Consider the following 27724-nt stretch of genomic DNA (forward strand, 5'->3'; position numbering starts at 1 on the left):
TACCGGAAGTAACGTCGCAAAAGAAATCTACTGTAGGATTCAAATTAGTTTGGGGTCCATTGACATCTTTGGTGAATTCGTTATAGTTGTCTTTTATCTTTATTTTCTGTTGTTTTAGTACACATCCAAGGGAGGGAGGGGGAGGTATCTTTTGTTTGATTTTATTCCTTGTTTGAAAATATTTGATGGGGAGGGGGGTTTATTCTTTCTGTTTTGTTACTGTTTTTTTGAATTCCATCACCGCTTTCATCTCCACCAATTCCCTCGGGAGGGCATTCCAGGCATCTACCACCCTCTCCGTGAAAAAGAATTTCCTAACAGTACTCCTAAGTCTGCCACCCTGCAACCTCAAATCATGCCCTCTAGTTTCACAATTTTCCTTTCTTTGGAAAAGATTTGTTTTTATATTAATACCTTTCAAGTATTTAAGGGCTCCTTTTACAAATGTGCATTAGGGCCTTAACGCACGGAAAAGCGTGCGCTAAATTTCTACGTGCGCTAGCCGCTACCGCCTCCTCCTGAGCAGGCGGTTGTTTTCCGGTGCGTGCGCTAAAAATGCTAGCGCACCTTTGTAAAAGGAGCCCTAAATGTCTGTATCATATCTCCCCAGTCCCTCCTCTCCTCTAGAGTATAAATATTCAGTCTTCCAATCTCTTCATGTACGTCTTTTGGCGCGAGCCCCATCTGCTCATGCTCCTTCCACAGGAGCACTCCCTTTGCAGTTACACTTGAGAATACTTAGGCGGCCAGTTATAGAAGACTAAATGCAGTTTTGCGCATACCTGCCTTTACACCCCTGTTTTGGTGTTCAGCTACTGTTTTCATGCTTAAAGTTAGATGCCTAATTTGCCCCTAGTTTATGGCACACTTTTAAAGAATTACTCCCTATTTGTAATGATCCCTGTGTACATTTTTACTCTGTGCAGGTTGTGTAATTTTTAGATAGACTGTGTAATGGAGAAATGGTCTTTAAAAGCTGCCATCCCAATACTTATTAGCACAGGCTCATATAAGCAATTGAGAACCAGGCATCCTCAAGTTCTATACTTGGCTCTACTATTGGTTTTCCTTGTGCCTTTGATGTCTATGTGGTACCATTTAGGAATAGGCTTCATTAGAGTATACCATCTTCATAGTTCTAACCAGCTGCATAACCCAGAGGCTGCCTTTGAATCAAGGGAATACTCATGTGTTCATTATTCTGTTTATGGTTATAAGGATAAAACTTGGCCGACTATGCTACGGCAAATAAACACAAGTTTTCCCATGTTTTGCCATCTGTGCTTTCATTTGCAGAGCCAGAATCTTGTTTTAAAACTAATTTATGGAAGTCATAGGAATCTGCTGTGGTTATTGTTGTGATACAATTTACACTTCAACCCATTCAGAAACATAATATTTTCTTCCTTCTAATCTGTGGTCCAAGCTATCAATCTGCCAAGTTTATCAGCTCTTATTTCTTCCAAATGCAGTATACCTTTTGTTCATGTTTTACAGATTGGTCAACAGGTCTTTTGTGTTGTAAAGGGACATTTCATCTCATACTCTTTTTTGTCCACAAATTATGTTGTTTCTGCATTCTTTAATAATCTGATCACTATCACATTCTTATCATGTAGTAATTTGAATAGCTTCACTCACAAACTCCAGGATTCAAACTGAAATAAACTTTAATATTTTTATTTATGAGTTTTATGTTCAAATCTGTTTATTGTGATTGCAAATAACAGACAACCAAGAACAGGGCAAAGTCAAAAGAACCAACCATCAACAATACAGCATTTTTAGGTTTGTAGTCAGTAAAACAGAAGTAGGAAACCCCATCCCCATCCCCATCCCCCGCCTCCCCAACCCAACCCAGCCAGCAAAATCCCCTATCATAACCTCCCCCCCAAAGAAACAGACAGAAGAGGACCAACAGGTCTCTTGCATCCCAAAGGCCCTCTTGTGCCTTTGGTATCTTCAATGAGGATTCCACCACCCCCAAAAAAAGGAGGGTGTCTGCAGTGACCGAACCCGGCAACAAGCTATTTATGAGTTTTAACATTTACAGTTTTGCTTCCATTTGCCTTTTTCAGACTTCTGTATGCCGAGAACAAGATCAGTAACTATGCTGACTTTACGAGATAGCTCATGCTAGTCATTTTTAAAAACATTTAATAGTGACTCCTTTTCTTATCCGTTAATTTGAGAGCTCAGCCCATGCTCCCGAGGCCTTTTCTTGCAGGAAGAAAAGATGCCTGTTAAAGTCATTAGGTTTATGGAAATCCACTGACACCTCTCTATATAACTAAAAACAAACCCCTAAGCAATTACTCTTAATGGGATTGTACCAAAATTAAATAGTTCACTGGGGTACTTGATGCAGAAGAATTTGGCAAACAGTATGTTAAAGCTGGATTCAGTCCATAAAGAAAACCAAAGGCCAATACAATCCACAATTTGTCACTAGAAATCTAATCTGTGATTTCTGAGTCACTCTATTCCTAATGAGGTTCAAGGCAATTTACAATTCAAGAGAAGAACAATGTTGTTAGGGGTATATAATGGTTATATAACAAGTAACATATAACGTGATCGGGTGTATATAGCAATTATAAGACAATCAGCGTAATAGGTGGATATCATATAATATTATGCCTAAGTTATTTGTCTGTGGGAAATTTTTCCTCAAAGAGGTGAGTTTTTAGTTTTCTCCAGAATCTGAGGTAGATGCCTTGATGGTTATTGGAAGCCTGTTCCAGGTCTCCATTCTGATATAGATGAGTAGTGTGTTGAATATGCATTTGTATTTGACTCCTTTTGGAGACAGTAGAATCAGATGGTTGCGATAAGATGTTATGGATTTAAATGTTTTCAAATTGAATATTAGTCTTACTAGTCTTTAAGCCCGTTACATTAATGGGTGCTAGAATAGATGTGTCTGTCTTTCTTTCTGTCTCCTTAGCCACTGTTTGTCTGTCTTTCTTTCTCGTTCCTTCGCCGCTGTCTGTCTGTCTTTCTGGCCTCCTGTCTTGTCATTCTTTCTATCTGTGTCTCTCCCTGGCCCCTTGTCTGTCTGTCTTTTTTTCTGTCTGCCTCTCTGTCTCTCTCCCTGGCCCCCTGCCTATCTCTTTCTAGCCCCCCCAAGCAAATCAGGATTTCTGCTTGCCCCCCAGCACACCCTTCCCCCAAAAGCAGCCTCTTTTCCCTCTCTCCCTCCACTTCCCTGTGCAGCAGTAGCAGCCGGACGCCTCGCAGCACCTCAAAGGACTCCCTCCTGCCGTTGCTATCACTGTCGCACACCGACACATGCCGCATGCACTGCAAGCCACCGCGCGCTGCAAATGGAACACGGCACGGAAGCACAAATCACGGCAGCAGGGATCACACCGTTTCAACTGCGCATGCGTGGGTAAGGGTTTTATTATAGAGGATGGCAGCGCTCTGGATCAGTTGTAGTTTGTGGATGACAGTTGTCACACCCACGCTCTCTGAAAACACCTTGAGCCATCGGGTAGTGACATGAAGCTTGTTACTGGCGTGGTCCCTTTAGAATTAGGGTCACCTTTCAAGTTGGTAGTCCCTGGCAAATGCCCAACTAAGCTTATTCTCCAAGGGTTTTGAAAAATCACACTTTGTCAGAATGGCCTTGGTGAAAACATAAGCTTTTATTCGGCCACCGGCCGTGGAATTACTGTGCCGCTCCGGGTTTTCCTGGGAGCATGCACCTCATACAAAAACAACAGAAAAAGTTCATTTCACTCTTAGTCACCCAGTAATCAACTCTGGACTGGGTTGGTAAATCACATACAGTCATTAATATTCCATGAGGCTAGGAGGTGAAACAGTTAGCACCAATAACTCTCCATTGTAGCTTTACAGGAGAGACATTCTTGTTCATGATTAAGAAATATTCTGTGCTGTCCTACAGTGCTCTTAATCTCTCCAGCTGGGCTGGACTTTCTCCCTAGTCCCGAGCAGGCTTTTCCCTGAGAGGGTTAATTTCACTCTTCCTATGAGGCAGGCAGACTAATTGAATTAGTTAGTTGCTATGGCAATTTCTTTACAGCTGGGCACTTTCACTGAGTGTGGAAGTCAGGAAATTCTGGGCTTTAAAACTAGCCAGCATTACAGCCTGGCGTTTGGTTCAGCTGTGCATATAACCTGCAGAGGAGATTACTGTATCCCTTCCAAACTCCAGCAAAACAGAATGTGAAATTGCAGTACAGGATTATTTCCCTTGTAACTCCCACAGTCATTAGTTCAAAGAGCCAACAGAGAAATACAGCCAAAACAAAACTCTGTTCACAGACCTTTTCAGGATATTCAGCTCTCCATCTCCTCTGGCCAGCTTTCCTGTATAGCCTCATTTTCCTCCAACACCATGGGTTCTGGGGGAAGGAATTCGGTGGCCAAATTACCAGCCTGTTCCTCAGTCATTTCCCAGTCAGTGCTGAGGAACTGCTCAGCCCCGTCCTGCCTCTGCTCTACTGCCAAGCCTCGTTCTGCTCCTCCTCCTTCCTCCTTCTGCTCTTTAACGAGCCTGGCTTTAAGCTGAGGGGAAGAACCACTCCCCCTTGGCTTTGGATGGGGGAAGGGAATTCCTTCCTCAGCCCATGCCGTTTCTCTGAGGGGAAACTGCCTATGAACTTTCTGCCTTACAGGCAATGGACAATAGCAAGGCAGCTTCTTCCTGCCTGGCTCTGGAACTGCTTCAGGTAAGTCTAAGCCTTCCTGTTCTATTTCCATTTCATTGTCACTCACCTGGGGACTGACCTGGTCAGCCCTTCTGCACTGGGGTTTATATACTTTCCTTAATTTCCCTGTGGCAAACCTTGGGGAAGACGTCCGTTTGTCACACAGTAGAGTTTATGTCTGCATAGAGAGAGTTACAGTAGTTTAGTTGAGATAGTACTAGCATTTGTGTTAGTATGGCGAGCTGATGGTCATAGAAGAGAGGTCTGATTAATCTTAGTTTTCGCATGCTATACAAGATTTTTTATTGTAGGTTTGAAATTTGAGGTTCGTAGGAGAGAATGGAGGATTTTGGAAGTTATTTCATTATTTAGCGTGGCTCCTGAGGGTAGGGTGCAGGGCCATTCTTCGGAAGGAAACTCACCCTGGAATTTATTTATGTTTATATCTACACAGCTTGATGAAAATTTTCTCTTTAATACAATCAGAATATTCCTCCAGAACTCAGATGAGCTCCTGCTGTCCCATTTGTTAGGCAGTAACTCTGTAGTAGCTTTACAAATCTGATTGTCAACTCTTCTATTAAAAATACATTTCTTTAGACACTTGAGGTAACACCTCTTTTTTCCTTATCAACTCTGATCCTTGTAATCTCTACATCCTCTTGTAAAATTCTCCTGAACACTCTCTGCACTCCATTTCCTGGGTGTTTGACAGTTCCTCCTGTGAGCCTTAGCACATTCCTAGGATGAGATTCTAGGGAGAGAAGCGCCAAAGTGGGCTCATGACTATTATAGAAACACACTTTCTGTTCAGGAGGGTCGGAGATGCAGTGCATTCCTTAGATGAGCAGCCCAATGGTGCTAGCAGTGTCTGTTGAAAATCACAGAATCCAAGGCTCAAATCCCACTGTCACTCCTTGCCACCTTGAGCAACTCCTTAAATTCTCCATTGCCTCAGGTACAAAATTAGATTTTAAACCCTCCAGGGATAGAGAAATACCTACTGTACCTGGATGTAACTCACAGTGAGATACTATTGAAAAGGTGTGAGCATATGAGAGGGTACTGAAAAGTTCTCAGCCCAATCAACTTCCTAAATTCTGAGTGTTATTTTGCCACTGTAGCTGTAAAGAGTGTTATTTTATTTTGCAAAGTGCCATTTGCATAATCATAATGCTATGTTTTGACATTCTAAAAACCAAAACCAACTGCAGACTATGTACAAGATGCAGGCACTGTTTATTTCAAACTCTAATGGTATATACAACCTTATTACCAACCGAGGGACCCGACACGGTCCGTGTTTTGGACAACACACCTTCCTCAGGGGTCCGTGGTAGATAAGATTTTGCAACAAACAGCATTAAAGGGAAAAAACAAGTGCCCGAACGAGTGTAGTGCTGGATTGTAAGAAGCTATGCTGTTTGTTGCAAAACCTTATCTACCATGGACCCCTGAGGAAGGTGTGTTGTCCGAAACACGGACCGTGTCGGGTCCCTCGGTTGGTAATAAGGTTGTATATACCATTAGAATTTGAAATAAACAGTGCCTGCATCTTGTACATAGTCTGCAGTTGTTTTTGGTTTTTGCTTTTCGCTTGGATTTGCTGCAGTTCCTGTTGGATTTTTCTCTTGTTTGTGATGTTTTGACATTGTTTCAGATCATTGATTGAACCATGTCAATGAAAAGTATGGAAATTTCAAGTGAGGAACTCTGAGTTATCATGAAGTTCCTATACCCGCAGAAGAAAACTTCAAAGGAAATCCATGAATGTATGATACAAACACTGCGTGACAAATGCCCATGATACTCCACAGTGAAGAAATGGTGTGCAAACTTTCAGGGTGGAGATTTTGAGACAAAAGATGCAGCAAGGTCTGGGAGCCCCTATGGTGTCAGTTCCTGAAATTATTGACCATATTCATGACCTGATTTTGGAAGATCAGTGAATATTGGCTAAAACAATTGCAGAGACACTACAGATATCCAGGGAATGCATTGGCTATTTAATCCACAAGCAGCTGGGAATGCATAAGCTGCCAGCTAAGTGGTTGCCCAGATGTTTGAATGCTGACGAGAAACAACATCAAGTGGACACTTCCAAGTTGATTGTGCAGCATTTTCAGTGATCTGGTGCCAACATTGTGGAACGACTAGTTACTGCTGATGAAACATGGTTACACCACTATGATCCTGAGACAAATCAATAATCCAAGCAATGAGGGCACTCAGGTTCTCAAAGGCCAAGGAAATTCAAGACCCAAAAGTCAGCAGGAAAGGTCATGACCACAGTGTTTTGGGAACAAAAGGGAGAACTGTAGAACAGATGTACTTGATGCAGGCACTTCATTCAAATTCTTCATCGGGGGTCCTATTAATGAATGAGGAGTGATACATAATGGATAGAATATGCTAAATTTAGATGTAATAAAATTTGTGAGTTATGTAGTGAAAAATGGGAGTGTTGCATGATGAATACAATATGCTAAAATTAGTTTTACTAAATTTGTGAATAATATAGTGGATAAAGGGAGCCCATTGTATCTGGTGATGATTTGAAACATATAGACTGACCAATGTGAGTGTAGGTCGGTCTATATGTTTGAATGCAAATTGTGGTGAAGAAGACAAAAATGTGAAAGGTGTTGACCATGTGTTGTGTTACTAAGAAAACAAAGGTGGTGAATTTGTGAACAGAGATATACGAAAGAACCGTGCTGGCTTGAAGCTTATGAAATCATTATGTAAAATATATACCCCAATTTTGATTTTGAAAAGGTGTAGTGGATCGCAACAATTGTTCCAAAAGAGTCCTTTTAAAGGAGGACAAAGAAAAATAATAAAAAATTGAGATAAAATGCGCTCTATTTGAGAAAAACTGTATGTATGAATTAGAAGATAACACCCCTACTTTAAAAAATGGAGGTAATGAAACTTGATACCACTACTACGAATATAGCCAACCATATGATAATATGTGTTATCAATGAAATTATCACAAGTTTGTGAGGCAACGTTGACTCAACACCAGAGTGAGTATTAGAAGACATGAGTATGTCTTAGTTTTAAAATATGAATCAGCTAAACGAGAAACTCTGGCGTGGTACCAAAAGAAGGATTTAGGGCTCCTTTTGCAAAGGTGCCCTAGCGGTTTAACGCGTGTAATACCACGCGCTAAATCGCTGGACGCGCTAGCCGCTACTGCCTCCTCATAAGCAGGCGATAGTTTTTGGCCAGAGCGGGGGTTAGCGTGTGTTGAAAAGTCGCACGCGTTAACCCAGCTAGTGCGCCTTTGTAAAAGGAGCCCTTAGTGTTAGCAACATTTCTAAACTTTAAAAATATTTCTAAACTTTAAAAATAGTATTCAAGATGTACTAAAAGTCCATGAAAATAAGCTTGTGCCTAAACTGTGGCTAAAACCTACCGAACGCGTGACACTTGCTAAGAGCCAAAAGAGGTGTTTATAAATGTTATTTGAATATGGACATAAAGGCAAAGATTCTGTAAAGTGCGCCTAACTTTAGGCATGCTTTAGGCATCTGATTTAAGTGGATAATGAGCATGTATTTATTATCCTTTTAATGGTGGTATACTTTGGGTTAATTATGTTAAAGCTTACAGACCTGAAATAATAACAAATCAGTAAAAACCACCTTTTTATATATATCATGGTAGGGACGTCTATCTGGCGTCTATATGGGGTTTTTGGGAACGCGAGCCTAATAGACGTCTAAGATACACTTAGTGCATTAGAGACGTCTATACGATGCCTAAATAGAGCCTAAATAACGCTGATTACCACTTGTGCCACATGAACGTCTAAAGCACGCCTAAAGTTAGGCGCACTTTACAGAATCTAGGCCAAACTGTGCATCTTTAAAAGGTATGCAAGAATGAAAAAGACACATAGAAGGCTGACCTAACAGGAGAAAGATCCTGTAGCATCTTGTGGCCACAGCAGAACCTATCACGGGGTAAAATTAAGTCCTCATAACCATGACTGTAGGACTGACAATAAAATCATAAAAAGGTGAACCCATAAAATTAAAAAGCAAACAACAAGCCTTGTGTACTTACTGGACTGAGTTTAGAAATCTACACATTCCTTTATGGAAGGTCATGAAGCTATGTTACTGTTAACCTGTTACATTGCTTACTAGGTGTCACAATGAAAACCATTTTCTAATAAATGATAATGCCATTCTAAAGCCAAATTAACCTCATAGAAAAAACTTTTACTCTTTTCGGATCTTGCCAAGTACTTGTGACCTGGTTGGCCACTATTGGAAACAGGATACTGGTCAGCTCCAGTATGGCAACTCTTATGTTCTAAAAAACCTACCTTCCAGGATGACTGTATGTCCACTCTGGTGGATTTTGATTTGGAATATTCTTTCCATATGAGGACATTGTGATATAATCTGTTAAAAGAGAAATACAGTATATGATAAGAACTATAAAACTGGAAATAGCTCGCCACATTTAGTTTTTCTGGATGCTCCATGTGAAGCGATGGAGTCAGCACAGTCAAGGCCACCTGTCTTCCACAGTGTTCTGGCCTATGAAATTGTCTTTTTTGCCATGGAATTGTGGAAAATTACATACTGGCCCACTTTTGCTGCATCCTCTGTTGGCCCATTGCTGTTTTTGCCAGCGGGTCTGATGCCTACAACTTCACTTTCATGGACTTTCATAATTGGTACCATTCTCTTCCCCTTCTCCCAGTACAGATACCAGTTTTTAAATTTTCACCTCTTCTTTCTCTCTCCCCTTGCTCTGCACTTCTATTCTTCTCTCACCCAAGTGCCATTATTACTTTTGCTTTTCAATGTTTATTTAGGATGTATGGACTGTCAGTCCTATACTGCTTATCCTCGTATGCTCCCAGTGTATTATATGCACTGCGGACTCACTGCTCATTCTTACTTCTGCAGCCCTAGGAGGTGGTCAAGAATGTGAGAAGCAAGGTAAGAGGTGGAAGAAAAGGAATCTAGGAGGAAAGGAATGGAGCAGATGAAGAACATAGAGATTAATGAACAATTAACAATAAAAACAAGGAAGAGTAGAAGATACTTGGAAGATGAAGAGACTGAGCAGAAGATTGGAGAGGGAGAGGAAGAGGAAGTGGTGATGGCTTTAGGGTAGGCCAAGCTGTGCAGTCAATTCAGGCAGTGTGTAAAGAGGGACACTGCTAACCAAGGGCCACCATCTCTACTGATTCCAGAGCACAAGAAGGAAGTAGAAAGTACTAGAGTGCATGTGAACCAGATGAGGAAGTCTGGGAGGATAGAGACAGAGATAACCCTCATGTACCCCACCTTTAGATCTGAGATGGCAGATTCTTGAAATTGTGGAAAGAGGGAGGTTGGGAGGTAATATACAAAAAACGTTTAAACTACAGGGAACAGTTCTGGATATTCAAACTAAAAGCGGTGGAACCCTGCAGTCTAAATAAAGAAACTGAATGGATGACGCTTATCTGAGCCAGTCTTAGTTGATAAGGTGATCATGTGACTGCAATGTTTTGAAAGATTAAAAAACTTAGCAGCCATTTTGTAACTTGAGCACTTTGGCAAGCCACACTACTGAATTTATACAGAGGTACACATATGATATGCACATAAGATATATGTATGTTTTAGGACAATCTTAGTTCTTAATCTTTTGAAACAGCCTGGATTTGTGTTGGAATTAACCCCCCCTCTCCCCCAATATGGCTTTAAAGATAAGTGCTGGAAATTTTCCAAAATTTAAGAATCACAACTAAAATTATGGACTGATGAAGAAGTGATGTTCATGCATTATGCTATGCTGAACAGTATACCGTGTATACCTCTGACAACCCAAAATCGCTAGAAGTTATATTATGAATGTGCTCTATGCAGAGCTGTTGTTTAATTACTGGCATATACATAGGATTTATCAAAAAGTATACAAGCTGAATATCCAAAAAAATCAAAAAAATAACCAACAAATATTCAGAATAAAGCTGCTAATAGTGGAAGGAAACAGGCTGAAAGGCAAGTAACTAGCATGGAGAAAAAGACCTCAGTGCTTCAAGGAAACAACCAAGAAACTATATGTTCAGTTATAAACTGCCATATACACATCCCAGGTCAAAAAACTCCATGGAAAAGATTCATAATGATACAGTTTAAAATATACAAGTTAAACTGCAAAAAAACAGCAAAAAACTGTAAAAACTTGCACTTATCTTCCATTCGTCTCCCACAAGCAGTGGAAATAAATATCCGTTGCTCCAATACGGAACCAGACACACTTTTCAAAGAATGAACTCAGTATACATAGGATTACCAGACATCTGGATTTCCCCAGACAGGTCCTCCTTTTGAAGACATATCCGGGGGTCCAGAAGGCTTTTAAAAACCCAACACTTTGTCTGGGTTTTGAAAAGCTTTCCTTCGTGCAGGAAGGCATCTGCTCATGCGCAGATATGATGCAATGACATCATTCACATGTGCACATGATGTCACTGCGTTACATCCACGCATGCGCGGATGTGCTGCCCAAAGAGAACAGGCAGCAGGGGGCTGGGGCAGGATCAGGGATGTGACAGGGCAGGGATGTGTGGGACTGGGCGAGCCTGGGGGCGGGTTTAGGGGGTCCGGATTTTGCAGACGAAAAATCTGGTAACCCTACACAAACATATGTACAGTAAGTACCAAATTTTGCAAAACTGCATGACCAAGCTTCAAAACTCTAATTTTTGAAATGGTTTTAAACACCAGAGAGGGAAGCACAATTGTCTCTTTAAGTTCTTCATGCTCATTCTTAAACAGGAACTTAGTCTATAGTTGCGCATGACAAAAACTGCTGTTCTGAAATATATAGCACACACATATTTTGAAGGACCACAACCTACCTCCTTTACAATTTGCCCACAACCTACCTCCTTTACAATTTGCAGCTTTCCAAAATGGTCCTCTATATTTGTATAGGGTGATTTATACATGAAGTTTGTGCTTATCTCTTCTAAAAATCACCACCAAAACCTGCACTAAGAAAATAGAAGTACTAGGATGGTGCATGGTACATGCAGTGGCGTACCTAGGGTATGTGGCACCCGGGGCCCATCATTTTTTGACCCCCCCCCCCCCCCCATGTAAAAAATTTTTTTTTTTTTTTTTTTTGCAATAACCATGAAATGGAATAAATGGTCAGAATAGAAACAGGCAGTGAAAATTTTCTTTTATTGAACCTCATATATGTAACCATTATTCCAAACATAACATAACATAAATTATGTCTAAATTGTCATGACATTAGAAGTACATATGGAGTAGTTGCAGGTGATGCTTGGGACAGTTCTGATTGTGTTAGTTCGGTTTTATGTGTTTTTTGAATAGAAGGGTTTTTATTTCTTTTTGAAGGTTTTGCAGTCTGTGGTTGATATCAATTGGTTGTAGAGTTGGGGGTCGAGTGTTGCAGCTCGAATGGCTAGGAGGTTGTCGAACAGTTTTTTTCTTTTGACGTTTTTGGTTGGAGGGTGTGTGAATGGTGCACAAGTTCTCCTATGTCTGTTTGAAGTGGATTGAATTATTTAGCTGAAGAAATTAGTTACCCCCCATTCCACACACATTAATTCTCTTCCATTTTTGTTCCCATTATAAAAAACACTGATAAGTTCCCAGAAAAAAAATACATTAAAATAAGAAGTGAAAACAAAGGCCCCTACAGATGAGAACATAACATAAGAATAGCCTAACTGGGTCAGACCAATGGTCCATCATGCCCAGTAGCCCATTCTCATGGTAGCCAATCCAGGACACTAATACCTGGTCAAAACCCAAAGAGTAGCAACATTCCATGCTACCGATCCAGGGTAAGCAGACACTTCCCCCATGTCTTAATAACAGATTATGGACTTTTCCTCCAGGAATTTGTCCAAATCTTTTTTAAAACCAGCTACACTATCTGCTTTTACCATAACTTCTGGCCACTTCATTTTTAAGTTTAGATCTTTCCTTTCAAACAGAGACCTTGCTAGATGTCAAATACAGCACAAGGTAACTTCACATGGACTTAGCTGTGCAGGAAATGTGAATCTCCTCATACACCCACCATATAGTGCAAAAATGTGCAAAGGTCTGTTTTTTTCTTTCGATCACTACATAGCCTAATGCCACACAAGCAGCGCTGTTACAAACATATTCTGTAAGTCAATGCTAAGGATAACAAAGTTTCCTTCCTTGGACCAGAAGGAGATAAACCACTGGAAGAGATCCCAAAACAACACCCAAAGACCCACTCAGTGTGTGAATCAGTTGAGTGGAGTGGACTAACTGGGGGGTGGAAATGGGCCCGGAGTTTGCTCAGCAGAATTTCCCAGACCACCTCTTCCTCTCAACACATTGACACGCTGCCACCATCACCACTAGGAACACCTCACTGGGTAGGCCAGCTATGCTATAAACTTTATAAAACACATTATTATATTTTCTTATAAAGCACATATTTTAACTGACCTCTCTGACATCCTCAGCCTTTCCATTCACAAAAATAGAAGGAAGAAAAGTTCCCATTTCCTGCTGTCTCATGTCCCCGGCCTATACAATATTTTTTTTCTGCAGACCCTTCAAAAGTCTGACCAAATCCTCGTTTCACTTGCATTATAAAGTACTGAGGATGCCATCTCTCCCCAATCCCAGGTCCTAAAGTCTAAGACAGTAGCGCAAACTAATGCTGCCAGATACAGGAAAAAAAAATTTTGATTCGATTCAGCCCTATTGAATTGGTTTTTCAATTCGATTTTCCTGCCCAGTTGGGTGATTTTTTTCAAAACTCCTGGTGGGTTTTATAGCTTTTTCACCCCCTTTGGCTTCTCCTAACCACACTGGCGCTGTGGTGTAAATAAAATAAAGAAACAAAAAGGACTTTTCCTCTTTCTGTTAAATCCTAGCTCACGTTTGCAGTCCAACACCAGCTCTGGCAGGATACACATTTCAAATCTGACATGTTATAATCACAAAACAGAAAATAAAATTAATTTTTCTACCTTTTGTTGTCTGGTTATATTTCAAATCTTGTTGGTCCAAGGCTCTGGTTTTCTTCTGATAACTTGCTTGCCAGGGTCTCCTTCTTTCTGCATACTAACCATCCATCTGCCAACTCTGTCCTCCCTTTCCATTTCCCTTCCCTTCCCAGGAAGTCTGGTATCTTTCCTTTTTTTCATCTCCCTCCACAGATCCACCTTTTCTTAAATACCCTTTCATCCGGCATCTCTCCCTCCTTCCCCACCATCCCAGAGTCCACCATCTCTCCGTTTCTTTTCCTAATTACCCTCCTATCCAGTATCTCTATCCCTCCTCCACACCATCCCTTGTGTCCAATTTCTCTCCCTTTCTGTTCCTTCCCTCCCTAAATCCCATGGTCCATCATCTCTCTCCCTCTCCTCTATTTTCAGACCCATTATTTCTTCCCCCCCCAAAGTTTGGCATATGCATATCTCTTTGAACACCCCCTTCCCTCCGTGTACTTCTAAATCATGGTCCCCCCCCAAAGGCCTGTCCCCCCTTAAAGGTCTGCCTGTCCCACCTTGAAGGCCTGCACCCCCCTTGAAGGCCTGTCCCTTCCCCTTGTAGGCCTGTCCCCCCCTTGAAGGCCTGCCTGCCTGTCCCCCCCTTGAAGGTCTGCACCCCCCGAAGGCCTGCACCCCCCCGAAGGCCTGTCCCCCACTTGAAGGCCTGTCCCACCCCCTTGTAGCTTCTCCCCCCCCTTGTAGGCCTGTCCCCCCTTGAAGGCCTGCCTGCCTGCCTGCCTTTCCCCCCTTGAAGGCCTGTCCCCCCTTGAAGGCCTGCACCCCCTTGAAGGTCTGCACCCCCCCGAAGGCCTGTCCCCCACTTGAAGGCTTGTACCACCCCCTTGTAGCTTCTCCCCCCCTTGTAGGCCTGTCCCCCCCTTGAAGGCCTGCCTGCCTGCCTTTCCCCCCCTTGAAGGCCTGCACCCCCTTGAAGGACTGCACCCCCCCCCCCGAAGGCCTGCACTCCCTTGAAGGTCTGCACCCCCCCGAAGGCCTGTCCCCCCCTTGAAGGCCTGTCCCCCCCCCTTGTAGGCCTGTCCCCCCCCCTGTAGGGCCTGTCCCCCCCCCTTGTAGGCCTGTCCCCCCCTTGAAGGCCTGCCTGCCTTTCCCCCCTTGAAGGCCTGTTCCCCCCCCTTGAAGGCCTGCACCCCCTTGAAGGTCTGCACCCCCCCAAAGGCCTACACCCCCCCGAAGGCCTGCACCCCCCTGAAGGCCTGCCTGCCCCCCTTGAAGGCCTGCACCCCTTGAAGGTCTGCACCCCCCCCCCGAAGGCCTGTCCCCCCTTGAAGGCCTGCCTGCCTGCCTGTCACCCCCCTCCCCCTTGAAAGCCTGCTTGCCTGCCCGCCCGCCCCACCCTGAAGGCCTGATGCCCCGACCCACCCCGAAGGACCGCTCGCCCCCCTGGCCTCCCCGCACCACCTATGAAGCAGCCGCAGCAGGATCGCGAAGTCAGCGTCAGCGATCCCTGCGCTGCTTCCTGCGCCACGGTCCCGCCCCTCCTCTGACGTCAGAGGAGGGGCGGGATCGCGGCGCAGGAAGCAGCGCAGGGATGCTGACGCTGACTTCGCGATCCTGCTGCGGGCTGCTTCACAGGTGGTGCAGGAAGGTCAGTGGGGCGAGCGGTCCTTCGGGGGTGGCGGGGGACTGAACGGCAAGGCCGGGAACACCCCCTTAGGGCTGGTACCCGGGGCGGTCCGCCCCCCCCGCCCCCTCCCTAGGTACGCCACTGGGTACATGCACTAAGATTAAAAAAATTCTAACTGGGAAAATATAATCAGAGACAAGGTTGCTTTTACTCTTTTAAAAAAAACAGACACAGATTGTTCAGTACGTGTTTCAAAATGAATGTGCCACAATTGAAAATGCACAAGCTTGAGATGTAGCCTACTGAATCAAAATCAGTGATGTATCTAGGGCAGGGTTCTTCAGTGCAAGGCTGGTAATCCAATAGTAGCCCCTTGGGACCTCTAGACCAGCTCCTGTTGCTCTCCCAAGATACATCAATTTCCACAAACATTCCACTGACTCCTTTCAATATTGCTCCAATCCCCCAAACACTTCTCCAATCCACACAACCTCATGCGCCCATTACCTATCTCTAAAGGCAGGAGTGATACCCAATTGCTTCTGCCTCTGGATCTGCTGTCTTACAAGATGGTGGTTCCTGACCCTTAGTAGTGTGTTCCAATGTAATATTAGGAGATCATTCTACCAAAGTAGACAATGTTTCAAGCATTACCTTTTTTTAGCAAATTGATTCCTAGTAGTGCACTGGAATGCATCACTTGGGGTCAGGTGCTTCCATTTGAAAAATAGCATCAGAGATAGGAATGATTGAGCATTTCTCTTGGATTTAAAGGTAGGCAGGCAGTTGGGAAGTTTGGTCAGGGCAGGGAGAGAAAAATGTTGGACCCGGTGGGAGGAAGGAGAAGGAGCCTTGGGGTAATACTAGAGGGCCATCTATCTCTCTCTGCCCACATCTTGTAGGTGGTTTCCACCTCCTTCTACTACCTGTACCAACTGAAAAGGATCAAACCCTACATCTCCAAACCTGACCTAGCTCAACTTCTCTACGCCTATGTACTCTCCAGGATGGACTATTGTAACTCCATATTTAATGGAGTGATTGCCAAGGAACTCAAACGCCTCCAGAGGGTTCAAAACTCAGCAACCCTCCTCCTGTGCAACCTCAATTAACCGCCACCCTATCTCCCCAGCCCTCCAAGCAGAACACTGGCTTCCAATCAACAAATGCTGCAGATTTAAAGCCCTGGTAATAGCTCACAAACAACTCCATCTCATTACACCAGTTTACATCACCTCCAAACTTCAGCAGTACACCCCCGCCCTCTGCTCTGAAGTGGAGAGGTGGCTATGCACCCCCCCAGGGAGTTCTCTCCAGATGGAAACTGCCTGTAAGTGCTCTTATAGCCATTTTGTCCCACACCTATGGAACCAGCTACCTGCACAGATCAGATCACTGAACTCATTGATGAACTTCCAAAGAACCATGAAAACCTTCCTTTTCATCTGAACTATCTTCAGTAAACTGTTTCCCTATACTCTCTTCAGCCAATGGACACTACTATACAATCAACAGGAAACACCCCCTGTGACTGCTATGAACATCTCTCTACTTCCTGCCATGTCCTACGCTACCATGGCTATCCTATGTAATGCACATGAATGTATAACTGTAATGTATAATTCTATAACTGTAATGTAATTTGAATGTCTAACTGGAATGTACCTTGAATGTCTAATATAACTGACTATTATATGTCTACTGTAATCTACTATGAACGTGTTTTTGTAACCCATTCTGAGCTCACGGGAGGACGGTATAGAAATCTAAATAAATAGACCAGTGTTCTTCAATGCAAGGTTTAAGGGACAGTGGTTGTGCCCATTCATACTCTGATTCTTCCCTCTCTCCTTAAAGAATGATATGGGGATGGTTTCCCATGCTTATCCACAGGGACGGTGATGGTTACAATTGAACACAGATGAAGGAGATAAGAAACAATGACTCTACAATGTTTATGTAATGCTGTACAGCCTCAGGAAATGAAGACTACCTCAGAAAAAATAAACATTTACTTTGCACCATTTCTCAGTAAAGTTAATTGAAACACCTCACAGCTGAGAATTTGCAGACAACAAGGTGAAATCTATATGTGGGGTTTGAGTTGATACCCTCAGCTCTGTTGGAGAAGAGTGTGATGCTGAATGAAGAAAGGGAAAAGACCAAAAGACAAATTTTCTGAGGACCCTTTGGGGTAGAAGTCAATATTTGGACTGCCCTGAGATGAAATACTCCCTACAATAAAAATTATCATGGAGAGTTATTGCTTATGTTAATGGTGTTATGTTGAAAGATAAAAAATATATATAAACAATGCTGTAATGGAGTCAAATGGAAGTCAGCTTAGAGACTCATAATCAAAAAGCACAGACCAAAAAGCATCCTAAATTGGCACGTGTCCATCTTAATTACCAGGATGTCCAAGTGCCGATAGTTGAAACTGCCTTTCTGTACGTCTAGCGAGGTGTTCCAGCCTCTGTATATTCAGAGCATGAGATGGGCGTGGTGGAGGCGTGTTATGGGTAGGTTTTGGAAAGTCTCAAGGGCGGGTTAGACATGGACATCTTCCAGCAATAATCAAACATTTTGCAACACATTCTGGAGGGAACTTATACTATAAGTTTAGAACTAGACCTGTTTTAGAAGGGTCTAAGTGACACAAAAGTGCCCAAACTGACCATATGACTAAGGCATGCATGAAGTAAGACACCCCAACAGCACTCACTGACCCCCTTCCACCCCCACCTTCCACCACACAAAAATGAGAACAAAAAGGTACATACCTGTCTCTAAAATAGCAGCATCTGGTATGAAGAAGCCTAGTAGAGCTGCATACAGGTGTCTTAAATAGCCTGCTGGGTGGGCTAATGAACCACAGAGAGGAGGACCCAGGTCCATAAGCCACTCTAACCACTACATTTATGGTAGAACATGTGAACCCACCCAAACTCTACTATACTGCCATATAGGTGCCACCTGCAGCCATAAGTGCTACTGGTATGGTACACAGGAGGGTATGGTAGGTTTTGGGGGGCTCACTCCTAAATTATAAAGGGGTTATGGTGAGATATACAGCTGGCAACCTTTATGTGAAGTTCACAGCAGTGCCCCATTGCTCTGTCGAGATGTCTATGTGACCAGTCCATTACTATGCTGGCCCTACCCAAGTCCAAATGGTCAGGATTAGGACATTTTCAACCTGGATGTTTTTCTGATCATAAATGGGATATAAGGTTAGACATTCTGGTGGCCTAGACGTCATGGTGGTCAAGATGTCTAAGTAGACGATTTAAAAAAAAAAATAAAAATATATATATATATATATATTATATTTGGATGTCCAGCAGTTTGCCTTTCAAAAAATGGTCATTTTTGTACCTCCAACTTTGGATGTTCAGCTGGAAAGGTCCAAATTGTACTTAGATGTTGTTTTCAAAGATGCCCCTCTCAGTGTTTACTCATAAATATAGTGGAGAAAAAAAAGTCTCAAAACACACTATGACAGCTCCATACATACAGTCTCATATTCTCATTGGCATAAAAAAACCTCTACAAATGTTTTTCTTAACCGAGTCTCAACAAGAAAACAAAGCCATCCATGTGAACAAGTAAAGGGACTGATCTTGATGACGGGAATCCAGAAAGAGTTTCAAATAGTCTTCACCCTATACTCATATTCCAACAGACGTCATCCAACTCAACCATCAAAGGACTCTAATGAGCTGCCTTCCATTTGACATCATTATAGCAATGTTTATATACTTTTTTGTAATTTTGATCATATTGCTATCCTTTCATAGGTTATGTTGAAAGATACCATGAAGGCACATCTCTTAATTTATTACCAACTTACCAAGAGGAGATTTTTCAATGTCAGTGCTGTATCGGAAATCCTGAAATATAAATCAAGTTTATTCATTTTGTTTGAATAAATTTTTTCTATATGTTTAGGGCTCAATTCAATAAAAATATTTCAAGCCTTTGAAAAATAAATAGGGCTAATAACCGAATAACACTTACAAATAACACTGTTGTAAATCCTATAGGGCTAAAAACCTAAAAATTGTTGTTAACACTGCTATTTGAAGGACTTAGCCTGAACCAACATGAACTATAAACTCCATTTACACCCTTTACTCTGGTCGTTTGCTAATGGTCCAGATTCACCTGATATGGTTGATGCCATCTCTTTCATGTAAGCACTTGTAGATGTGATTTCCAAGTTACATTCCCTAAGAAAAGCAAGACTGCAAGTGCAACAGAGTAAAACCAGGCAGGATTAACTGTCAGTCAAATCTGAAGTGATAGACATGTCCGCAAAGACAATTCATTCAAATACATATATACCTTTTATTCATCTCCAGCAGAAATGCTGTACAGTATATGTTTCTGCTTAAAGCAGATGTTATTCCAGCTGAAGGACATTTGTATCTGTGCAGCTTCCACTATGTACTACTGTTAGGCACATCTAAAATGTGAAATGAGCTTCAAATTATTGATGCTGAGTAGTGGACAAATGAAACTACTAAAACAGCTAAACCTTACAATTGAACCTCAGCTAAACCACAATTAAACCTCAGCTAAACCACAATTGATCCTCAGCTGCAGTTTAAGCATGTCCTTACCAACTGTTTTTTAATCATTGTATGAACCACAAACATTTGAAACAACCAAAATTACTAACAATTGCAAAAGGCACTTTCAATCAGAGGTATGTCATTTAGATGTCATTTCCATCCATTTTGAATTATTAGAGCACCCAAGAGTCTGAGGTTACTGTATACTGGGCCAATGATTTATGTAAACTTTTAGCCTGTCTTTGAAATTGATACTGGGATACTGGATTCAGTCTAAATCCTATCCTTGGTTTTGGTTGGGAAGCTGGCTATGATTTGTAGGCCCTCTGCTGTCTTGATGAGAGCAAAATCTCTGTTGTGTCTGGTGGGATTGAGAACATGGAGGATTCCAGATATCTCCTCCTTTAAGGTTTGCATGCTTTCCTTAATACTTCGCTTGAAAATCTCCTGCATGATTGAGTTGGAGTGTTTTGGAGAAGGATGTGAGTGCTTGTTGCAGTTTTCCGGGTCTTGCCATATCTGGTCAGATAGAACTGACATTTTAGCCATCATACTGTGGCTTTCTTCAGGGTATACTATAAGATCTGTAGTTTTCCATTTATATATAGTGAATCTATCTGGCTGCTGAAGTTAGCCAGCGAGCTGATAAATATTGGCAGTGATTGGCTATGTCATGCAATAGCCAATCACCAGGCTATCCTCTTAATGGGATAAACAGTAGGAGACAGCCAGAGATCTCCCACTGAATATCGGCAGAGAGCTGGCAATGTGTTAGTTAGCTGGCTGGTAGCTGTTCTCAGCACCAGCTAAATAGCACTAAATGTCAGCTAAAAAAAACACTCCAGAAGAGAAAGAAAGCCAAGAAATCACCTGAAACTCAGAAGAAAGCAGCAAAGTAGCAGAACAAACTTTCTGACGATACAGAAAAAGTATCACAAATAGCCCAAGTGTTTCAACTTCAAGTTCAGCAAGACAAAGAATGATATCTAAAGGATATTTTTCAGAAAACTGAACTGGAACATGTAAATGGAAAAAACAGATTAGAGTATCAGGAGGTTAAGAGATTGCGGCAGAAATTCCAGCCTTGAGTGGGGATGCTTAAAGACACCAATGAAATGATATTGAATGATCCAGAAAACATTAAAAAAGAGATGGAAAGAATATATGGAAAATCTATACAAAATAGGCAATGAGGATAACATTGTGTAAATTGAACTGGAAACTGATGCTGAAGAAGAACCAGATATTTTAAAAGAAGTCATAGCAGCAATTAAAGCTTTATTGAAAAACAAATCATCTGGTATTGATGGTATTCCAACTGAATTAATCAAAGGCTCTGAAGGTGCAATTATGGCCATCACTTGACTGTGCCAACAGATTTTGAAGGAGAAAACATGGCCGATTAGATAAGATAACTGTTCATACCTATACTGAAGAAAGGTGATGCCAAGGACTATAACAACTACAGACCAGTTGCATTAATTGCACACACCAGTAAAATATTGCTGAAAACAATACAACAAAGGCTACAATCATATGTTGAGCAAGAACTACCCACAGTTCAGGCTGGTTTCAGAAAAGGTTGAGGAACAAGAGACATTATTGCCAATGTTAGATGGATATTGGAGAAGAGCAAAGATTGCCAAAAGACCCTATACTTTTGCTTCATCAAATGCAGCGAAGCTTTTGGTTGTGTGGATCATGATAAACTATGGAGAACTGTAGCACAAATGGGAATACCCAAACACAAAACTCAGTTGATAAACAGCTTCTATGAAAATCAAGAAGCTGCAGTGAGAACAGAATATGGCAACACTGATTGATTTCCAATAAAACATGGTGTCAGGCAAGGATTCATCTTGTCACTTTACCTGTTCAACCTTTAAGTTGAAGCCATCTTCAGAACAGCAAATTTGGAAGAACAGAGCATTGGCTTCAAAGTTGGTGGCTGAAATATAAACAACTTGCGCTATGCAGATGATACAACGCTCATCACCAGCAGCGTAGAAGACATGCTGTATTTACTGAGAAAAATCAATGGCAAAAGTCATTACATGGGATAAGAATTGAACATAAACAAGATGAAGATCATGAAAATGGAAAATGATAAAGATTTTGAGCTTGAAGGCAATAGAATAGAAGTTGTAAAGGATTTCAATCTCCTGGATCTTTGGCAACAAAGAATAAGAAATTGCAGAATAGCACTTGGTCACTCTTCAATGAAGGCTCTCGACAAAGTATTCAAAGGCATGGAAATAACACTCCAAACAAAGATTGGACTTGTCCATACATTCATTTTCGCAGTGGTCAATTATGGATGCAAAAGCTGGACACTATGGGAACAAGACAGAAAGAAAATTGTCTCATTTGAGCTTTGGTGTTTGAGAAGGATTTTATGTGTGCCATGGACTGCCAGAAGAACTAACAAATTTCAGTCAATCCTTGGTCTTTAAATTATCTCAACTATGGAATGAACTTCCTCTTATCTTAAGGGGTCCTGGTCCTTTTCAACTTTTTCACAAATCTTTAAAAACTATTTTATTTGCTAAATACTTTGGAAATCAGTCACTTTAATATTTTTGAATGTTTTTTTCTTCGTATATTTTTTTAGCTTCTGTCCACCGAGTTGAGCTCCATTTTGATTGAGGACCCGGTCTACAAAGCTAAGTTTTAGTTTAGTTTAACAAATCAATTCTGGAAGAGATCAAACTGGCTATGTCACTTGAAGCCCCAATGATGAAGTTACGACTGTCTTATTTTGGTCATACTGTTAGAAGAGAAAGGCCAATGGAGAAGGACATCATATTTGGGAAGATTGAAGGAGCTAGGCGAAGAGGACAACCTGCAATCAGAAGGCTGGACACATTGAAAACAATCATGGGGATGATGCTGGAGGACCTTACCGGACTAGCACTGCAGCTCTTTGTTCCCTGCTATTAGCCCATTGGTCAGATATTCAGTGTGATGACAGTTACTCAAGTCATTTTCTATGAGTTACAGCACACTAATTAACATGGTAATTGCTTACTGTATATTAGTAAAATGGCCTCTTAAAACCAGATACAAATCCTGAGGAGAACTAGAGGAAGCAGAAAAGAAGTTCAACTGACTGCAATGCAGCATTGAGGGAAAAGTGTTGTTTAATGTTTACTAAACTGCTACTATACCGCCTTGGTCGTATGGTAGTGATGATGATGTCATCTATGTCAGCTGCAGGTATTAAGGCCACTTTGAACAAAGCAGCAAGCAGGTTAGAGGAATAGCCCAGTGCAGTGAACTTTAAACCAAGGGAACCAGGTTCCAGTGCTGTTTCAACTCTTTTTTAAAATACATTTCTGAGACTTCCATAAACAGAATAATACCTACTGTACCTAAACATATAGAAACATAGAAACATGATGGCAGATAAAGGCCAAATAGCCCATTCAGTCTGCCCATCTGAGGTAACCATTATAAGACACTTGCAAGCCTGAAGGCTATTAAAGTGGTCTACATTCATGAACAGTAGGTATTTTCAGGTTCTGGAGGGATCACATTTACAAAGAAAAAGTGTGTGTGTGTGTGTGGGGGGGGGGGGATGAATCTGTGTGTTCCTTGGTTTATAGTCTCCTGTACTAACCACCAGGCTACTCCTCTATTCTGCACAGACATCTGTGTGGTCATATTTTTGAAAATGATGCCAGACAAATGGCTATTCAATCTGGATGTTTTTTACTGCAAAAATGTCATCTCACAGCCATAATCAAACAGGAAATCTAGATGGCTGTGAACTGGACATTTTTTTTTGGACATCATGAGGAGGACATTTTTGGGTGGACTTAAACATTTTTTCTGAAAATGCCCCTTAATGTCTCCTCACACTCTATCATTCTTCAGATTCCACCACCATACACTTCTTCAAGGCAGTCACTTCTCTAGGATTTCAGTCTTACTATTCTTCAAACTATATGTGCTTGGCCTCTATGGACTATGTAGATCAGGGGTGTCAAACTCAATCACATAAGGGGCCAAAATCTAAAACATGGACTAAGTTGCGGGCCAAATTTTTTATTAAGACACTTAGGGGTCCTTTTATAAAGGTACGCTGACTTGGCGCGCACTTAATAAACCTTTAGACCCCTTAGTCATAGCAGAAGTATAGGGTTACAACTTCTCCACACTGGCTCTGTAATGTAAACAAAATAAATAAAAAAGATACACAGGATACACATTCCAAATCTGACACACACTTAGCAAAAATGTGAGCCAGCCATGGGATGCACCACAGAAGAGGGAGGACAGGTCCTACACCATGGATACGGACCTGCGACCCCTTAAGAACCCCCGATTGAAGAAGGCAGGGATCATTGTTGGTGATTCCATCATACGCAATGTAGATAGCCATATTGCAGGAGGAAGGGAGGATAGATTGGTCACCTGCTTGCCTGGTGCAAGGGTGAAGGATGTGTCCAGCAGGATCACCAGTATCATAGACGGTGCAGGTGGAGAGGACACTGCTGTGATTATCCACGTGGGAACCAACGATGTGAGCGATAGAAAGTACGACAGGGAGGAAATGAAGGGTCAACTCTGCTCACTCGGAAGAAAATTGAAGGTCAGGGAGGTGAAAGTGGCCTTCTCCGAAATCCTCCCGGTACCGAGAGCTGATGGTAAGAGGCAGGAGGAGCTGCAAGAAATCAACACCTGGATGAGACGATGGTGCGACGAGGAGGGCTTTGAATTCATACGCAACTGGACAGCATTCTGGGGAAGAAGCGGATACTTTAGAAATGACGGGCTACATCTTACTAAGCAGGGAGCGAGAGTATTGGCTGAAAACATGAAGAGGACCATTGAGAAGGCTTTAAACTAAGGACCAGGGGAGAGCCGACAGTCGACAATCAGTCGATGGCCCGGACCAGTGCGGGAGATCCCAAAGAAGGAACTACAAATAACTGCTTAGATATAGGGCAAGAGCATGTCGAAAGAGACAGAGAAGGAGTACAAATAGATACAACGAGTGCTGCACAAACTAAAAAGTCCAAGAAGGTACCACACAAGGAGCTCAAATGTATGTACACGAATGCCAGAAGCTTGAGAAACAAAATGGGGGAACTGGAAGCACTAGCGAGATGAGAAAAACTTGATATCATTGGAATAACAGAAACATGGTGGAACGATGAAAATGAATGGGACACAGTACTGCAAGGATACAAATTATACAGAAGAGATAGAATAGGGCAAAAAGGGGGAGGTATTGCCCTGTATGTCCAAGAAGGAATAGAGTCTATCGGAGAAGGGAAGACGGAAGGAAAAGAAAAACTGGAGTCCCTCTGGATAAGGATCCTTAGACGTAACGAAGCAGACACAAAAATTGGCCTCTATTATCGACCCCCAGCACAGACGGAGGAAGCAGATGCAGAAATGATAAAGGAAATCAACCATGAATGTAGAACGGGTAATGTAACAATCATGGGAGACTTCAACTTTCCGGGGATAAACTGGAACCTAGGAACCTCAAACTGCGGAAGGGAAGCAAAGTTCCTGGAAATAATAGGAGACTGTTTCCTAGAGCAAATGGTGGAAGAACCGACAAGAGGGACCGCAACCTTGGACTTAGTCCTTAATGGCATAACTGGAAGAACAACAGGCGTGGAAGTCACGGTCCCCCTGGGGATGAGCGATCATAACATGATCAATTTTAAAATTGGCATCGGGAAGGAAAAAAGAACCAAGACCCAAACCACAAACTTTAACTTCAGAAAAGGTAATTACGACAGCATGAGAGTCATGGTTAAAAAACGGCTCAGGAAAAGGACAGCCGAAATCAAAACGGTTGATCAAGCATGGTCCCCACTAAAAAATACTGTCACCGAAGCGCAGAATCTCTACATTCCGCGGATATCCAAAGGAAGGAAAAATAAGTGCAAAGGAGAACCAGCTTGGTTAACTAAAGGGGTGAAGGATGCGGTAAGGGATAAGAGGAATTCGTTCAAAAAATGGAAGCGCAAACAAACAACGGAGGCCTGGAACAATCACAAGGTCGACCAAAAGAATTGTCACAAGGCGGTAAGAGACGCCAAAAAGGTCTATGAGAAAAAGTTAGCACAAGAAGCCAAAAACTTCAAACCCTTTTTTAGATACATAAAATGGAAAAAAACAGCTAAGGAGGCAATGGGCCCTCTAGATGACCAAGGAAGAAGAGGGTGCATTAAGGAAGATAAACAGATTGCTGATAGGCTAAATTCATTCTTCGCGTCTGTCTTTACCAAGGAGGACACTACATTACTGCCCGAAGCAGAGAAAGTATTCAAGGGAGAAGATGAGGATAGCCTCACCACAGTGAATGTGGACTTGGACATGATATACAATCAGATCGACAAACTAAAAAGTGACAAATCCCCTGGACCGGATGGAATTCACCCGAGAGTCCTAAAAGAACTTAAGGTAGAAATAGGAGAGTTATTACAATCCCTTGCTAATTTGACAATCAGAACAGGTCAAATACCAGAAGACTGGAGGATAGCAAATGTCATCCCAATCTTCAAAATAGGATCGAGAGGTGAACCAGGCAATTATAGACCTGTGAGTCTTACGTCGGTTCCTGGGAAGATGGTAGAAGCACTAATCAAGGATAGTATAGTGCAACATTTGGATAATCATGATCTGATGAGAACCAGTCAACACGGCTTCAGGAAGGGAAAGTCGTGTCTGACGAACTTGCTACAATTTTTTGAGAAGGTGAACAAACACATCGATAGAGGAGACCCGGTGGACATAATATACTTGGACTTTCAGAAAGCATTCGACAAGGTCCCACACGCGAGGCTTATGAGAAAACTAGAATGCCATGGAATAAAGGGGGACATCCTAAGATGGATAGGTAGATGGCTAGAGAACAGATTGCAGAGGGTAAGCATAAATGGGAAGTTCTCGGACTGGGAAAAAGTGACAAGCGATGTGCCCCAGGGCTCGGTTCTTGGGCCCATTTTGTTCAATATCTTCATAAATGACCTGGAAGAGAAAACAACGAGTAATATAATCAAGTTCGCAGATGACACGAAACTATGCCGGACAGTAGGGTCACTAATGGACATTGAAGAACTCCAAAGAGATTTAGAGAAATGCAAAGTGATGCACCTGGGAAGGAAAAACAAGGAACATGAATATAAAATGTTAGGTGTGACATTGGGCAAGAGCGAACAAGAGAGGGATCTGGGGATACTGATTGACAGGACCCTGAAGCCGTCGGCGCAGTGTGCATCGGCGGCGAAGAAGGCAAACAGGATGTTGGACATAATAAAGAAGGGAATTACGAGTAGATCGGCGGACGTCATAATGCCGTTTTACAGAGCAATGGTCAGACCACACCTGGAGTACTGTGTCCAGCACTGGTCTCCCTACCTAAAGAAGGATGTGACCCTGCTGGAGAGGGTGCAGAGACGAGCTACGAAGCTAGTAGTAGGTATGGAAAATTTGAGCTACAAAGAACGCCTCAGGAAACTGGGCTTATTTACCCTGGAGAAGAGAAGACTGCGAGGGGATATGATAGAGACTTATAAAATAATAAAAGGATTCGACAAAATAGAGCGAGAAGCATCATTATTCACATTGTCAAATGTGAATCAGACAAGAGTTCATGGACTGAAGTTGAGAGGCGACAGGCTCAGGACAAATACCAGGAAGTTCTGTTTCACGCAGCGAGTGGTGGACGCTTGGAATGCTCTCCCGGAGGAGGTTGTGACGGAGACCACCATTCTGGGTTTCAAGGGCAAGTTGGATGCATACCTTCTTGCAAATCACTTCGATGGATATGGGTAAACAGGTTTCCATTGGGGAGCACCTGGCTTGGCCTCCGCGTGTG

The 27724-nt window shown here is 42.3% G+C and overlaps 1 protein-coding gene across 1 annotated transcript in view; it reads right to left on the reverse strand.

The window, feature by feature from the left end:
• Window positions 1-27724, reverse strand: part of LOC117358828 (sperm flagellar protein 1-like) — a 68027-nt gene that overhangs the window by 14222 nt on the left and 26081 nt on the right. The window contains exons 4-5 of the mRNA XM_033940575.1: window positions 19158-19197; window positions 9022-9100 (exon numbers count right to left, since the gene is read on the reverse strand). Coding sequence (XP_033796466.1) covers window positions 9022-9100; window positions 19158-19197 — 119 coding nt within the window. The remainder of the gene's footprint in view (window positions 1-9021; window positions 9101-19157; window positions 19198-27724) is intronic.

Source organism: Geotrypetes seraphini, chromosome 4 (assembly GCF_902459505.1).
Source record: "Geotrypetes seraphini chromosome 4, aGeoSer1.1, whole genome shotgun sequence".
In the NCBI taxonomy this organism is placed as follows: Eukaryota; Metazoa; Chordata; class Amphibia; order Gymnophiona; family Dermophiidae; genus Geotrypetes; species Geotrypetes seraphini.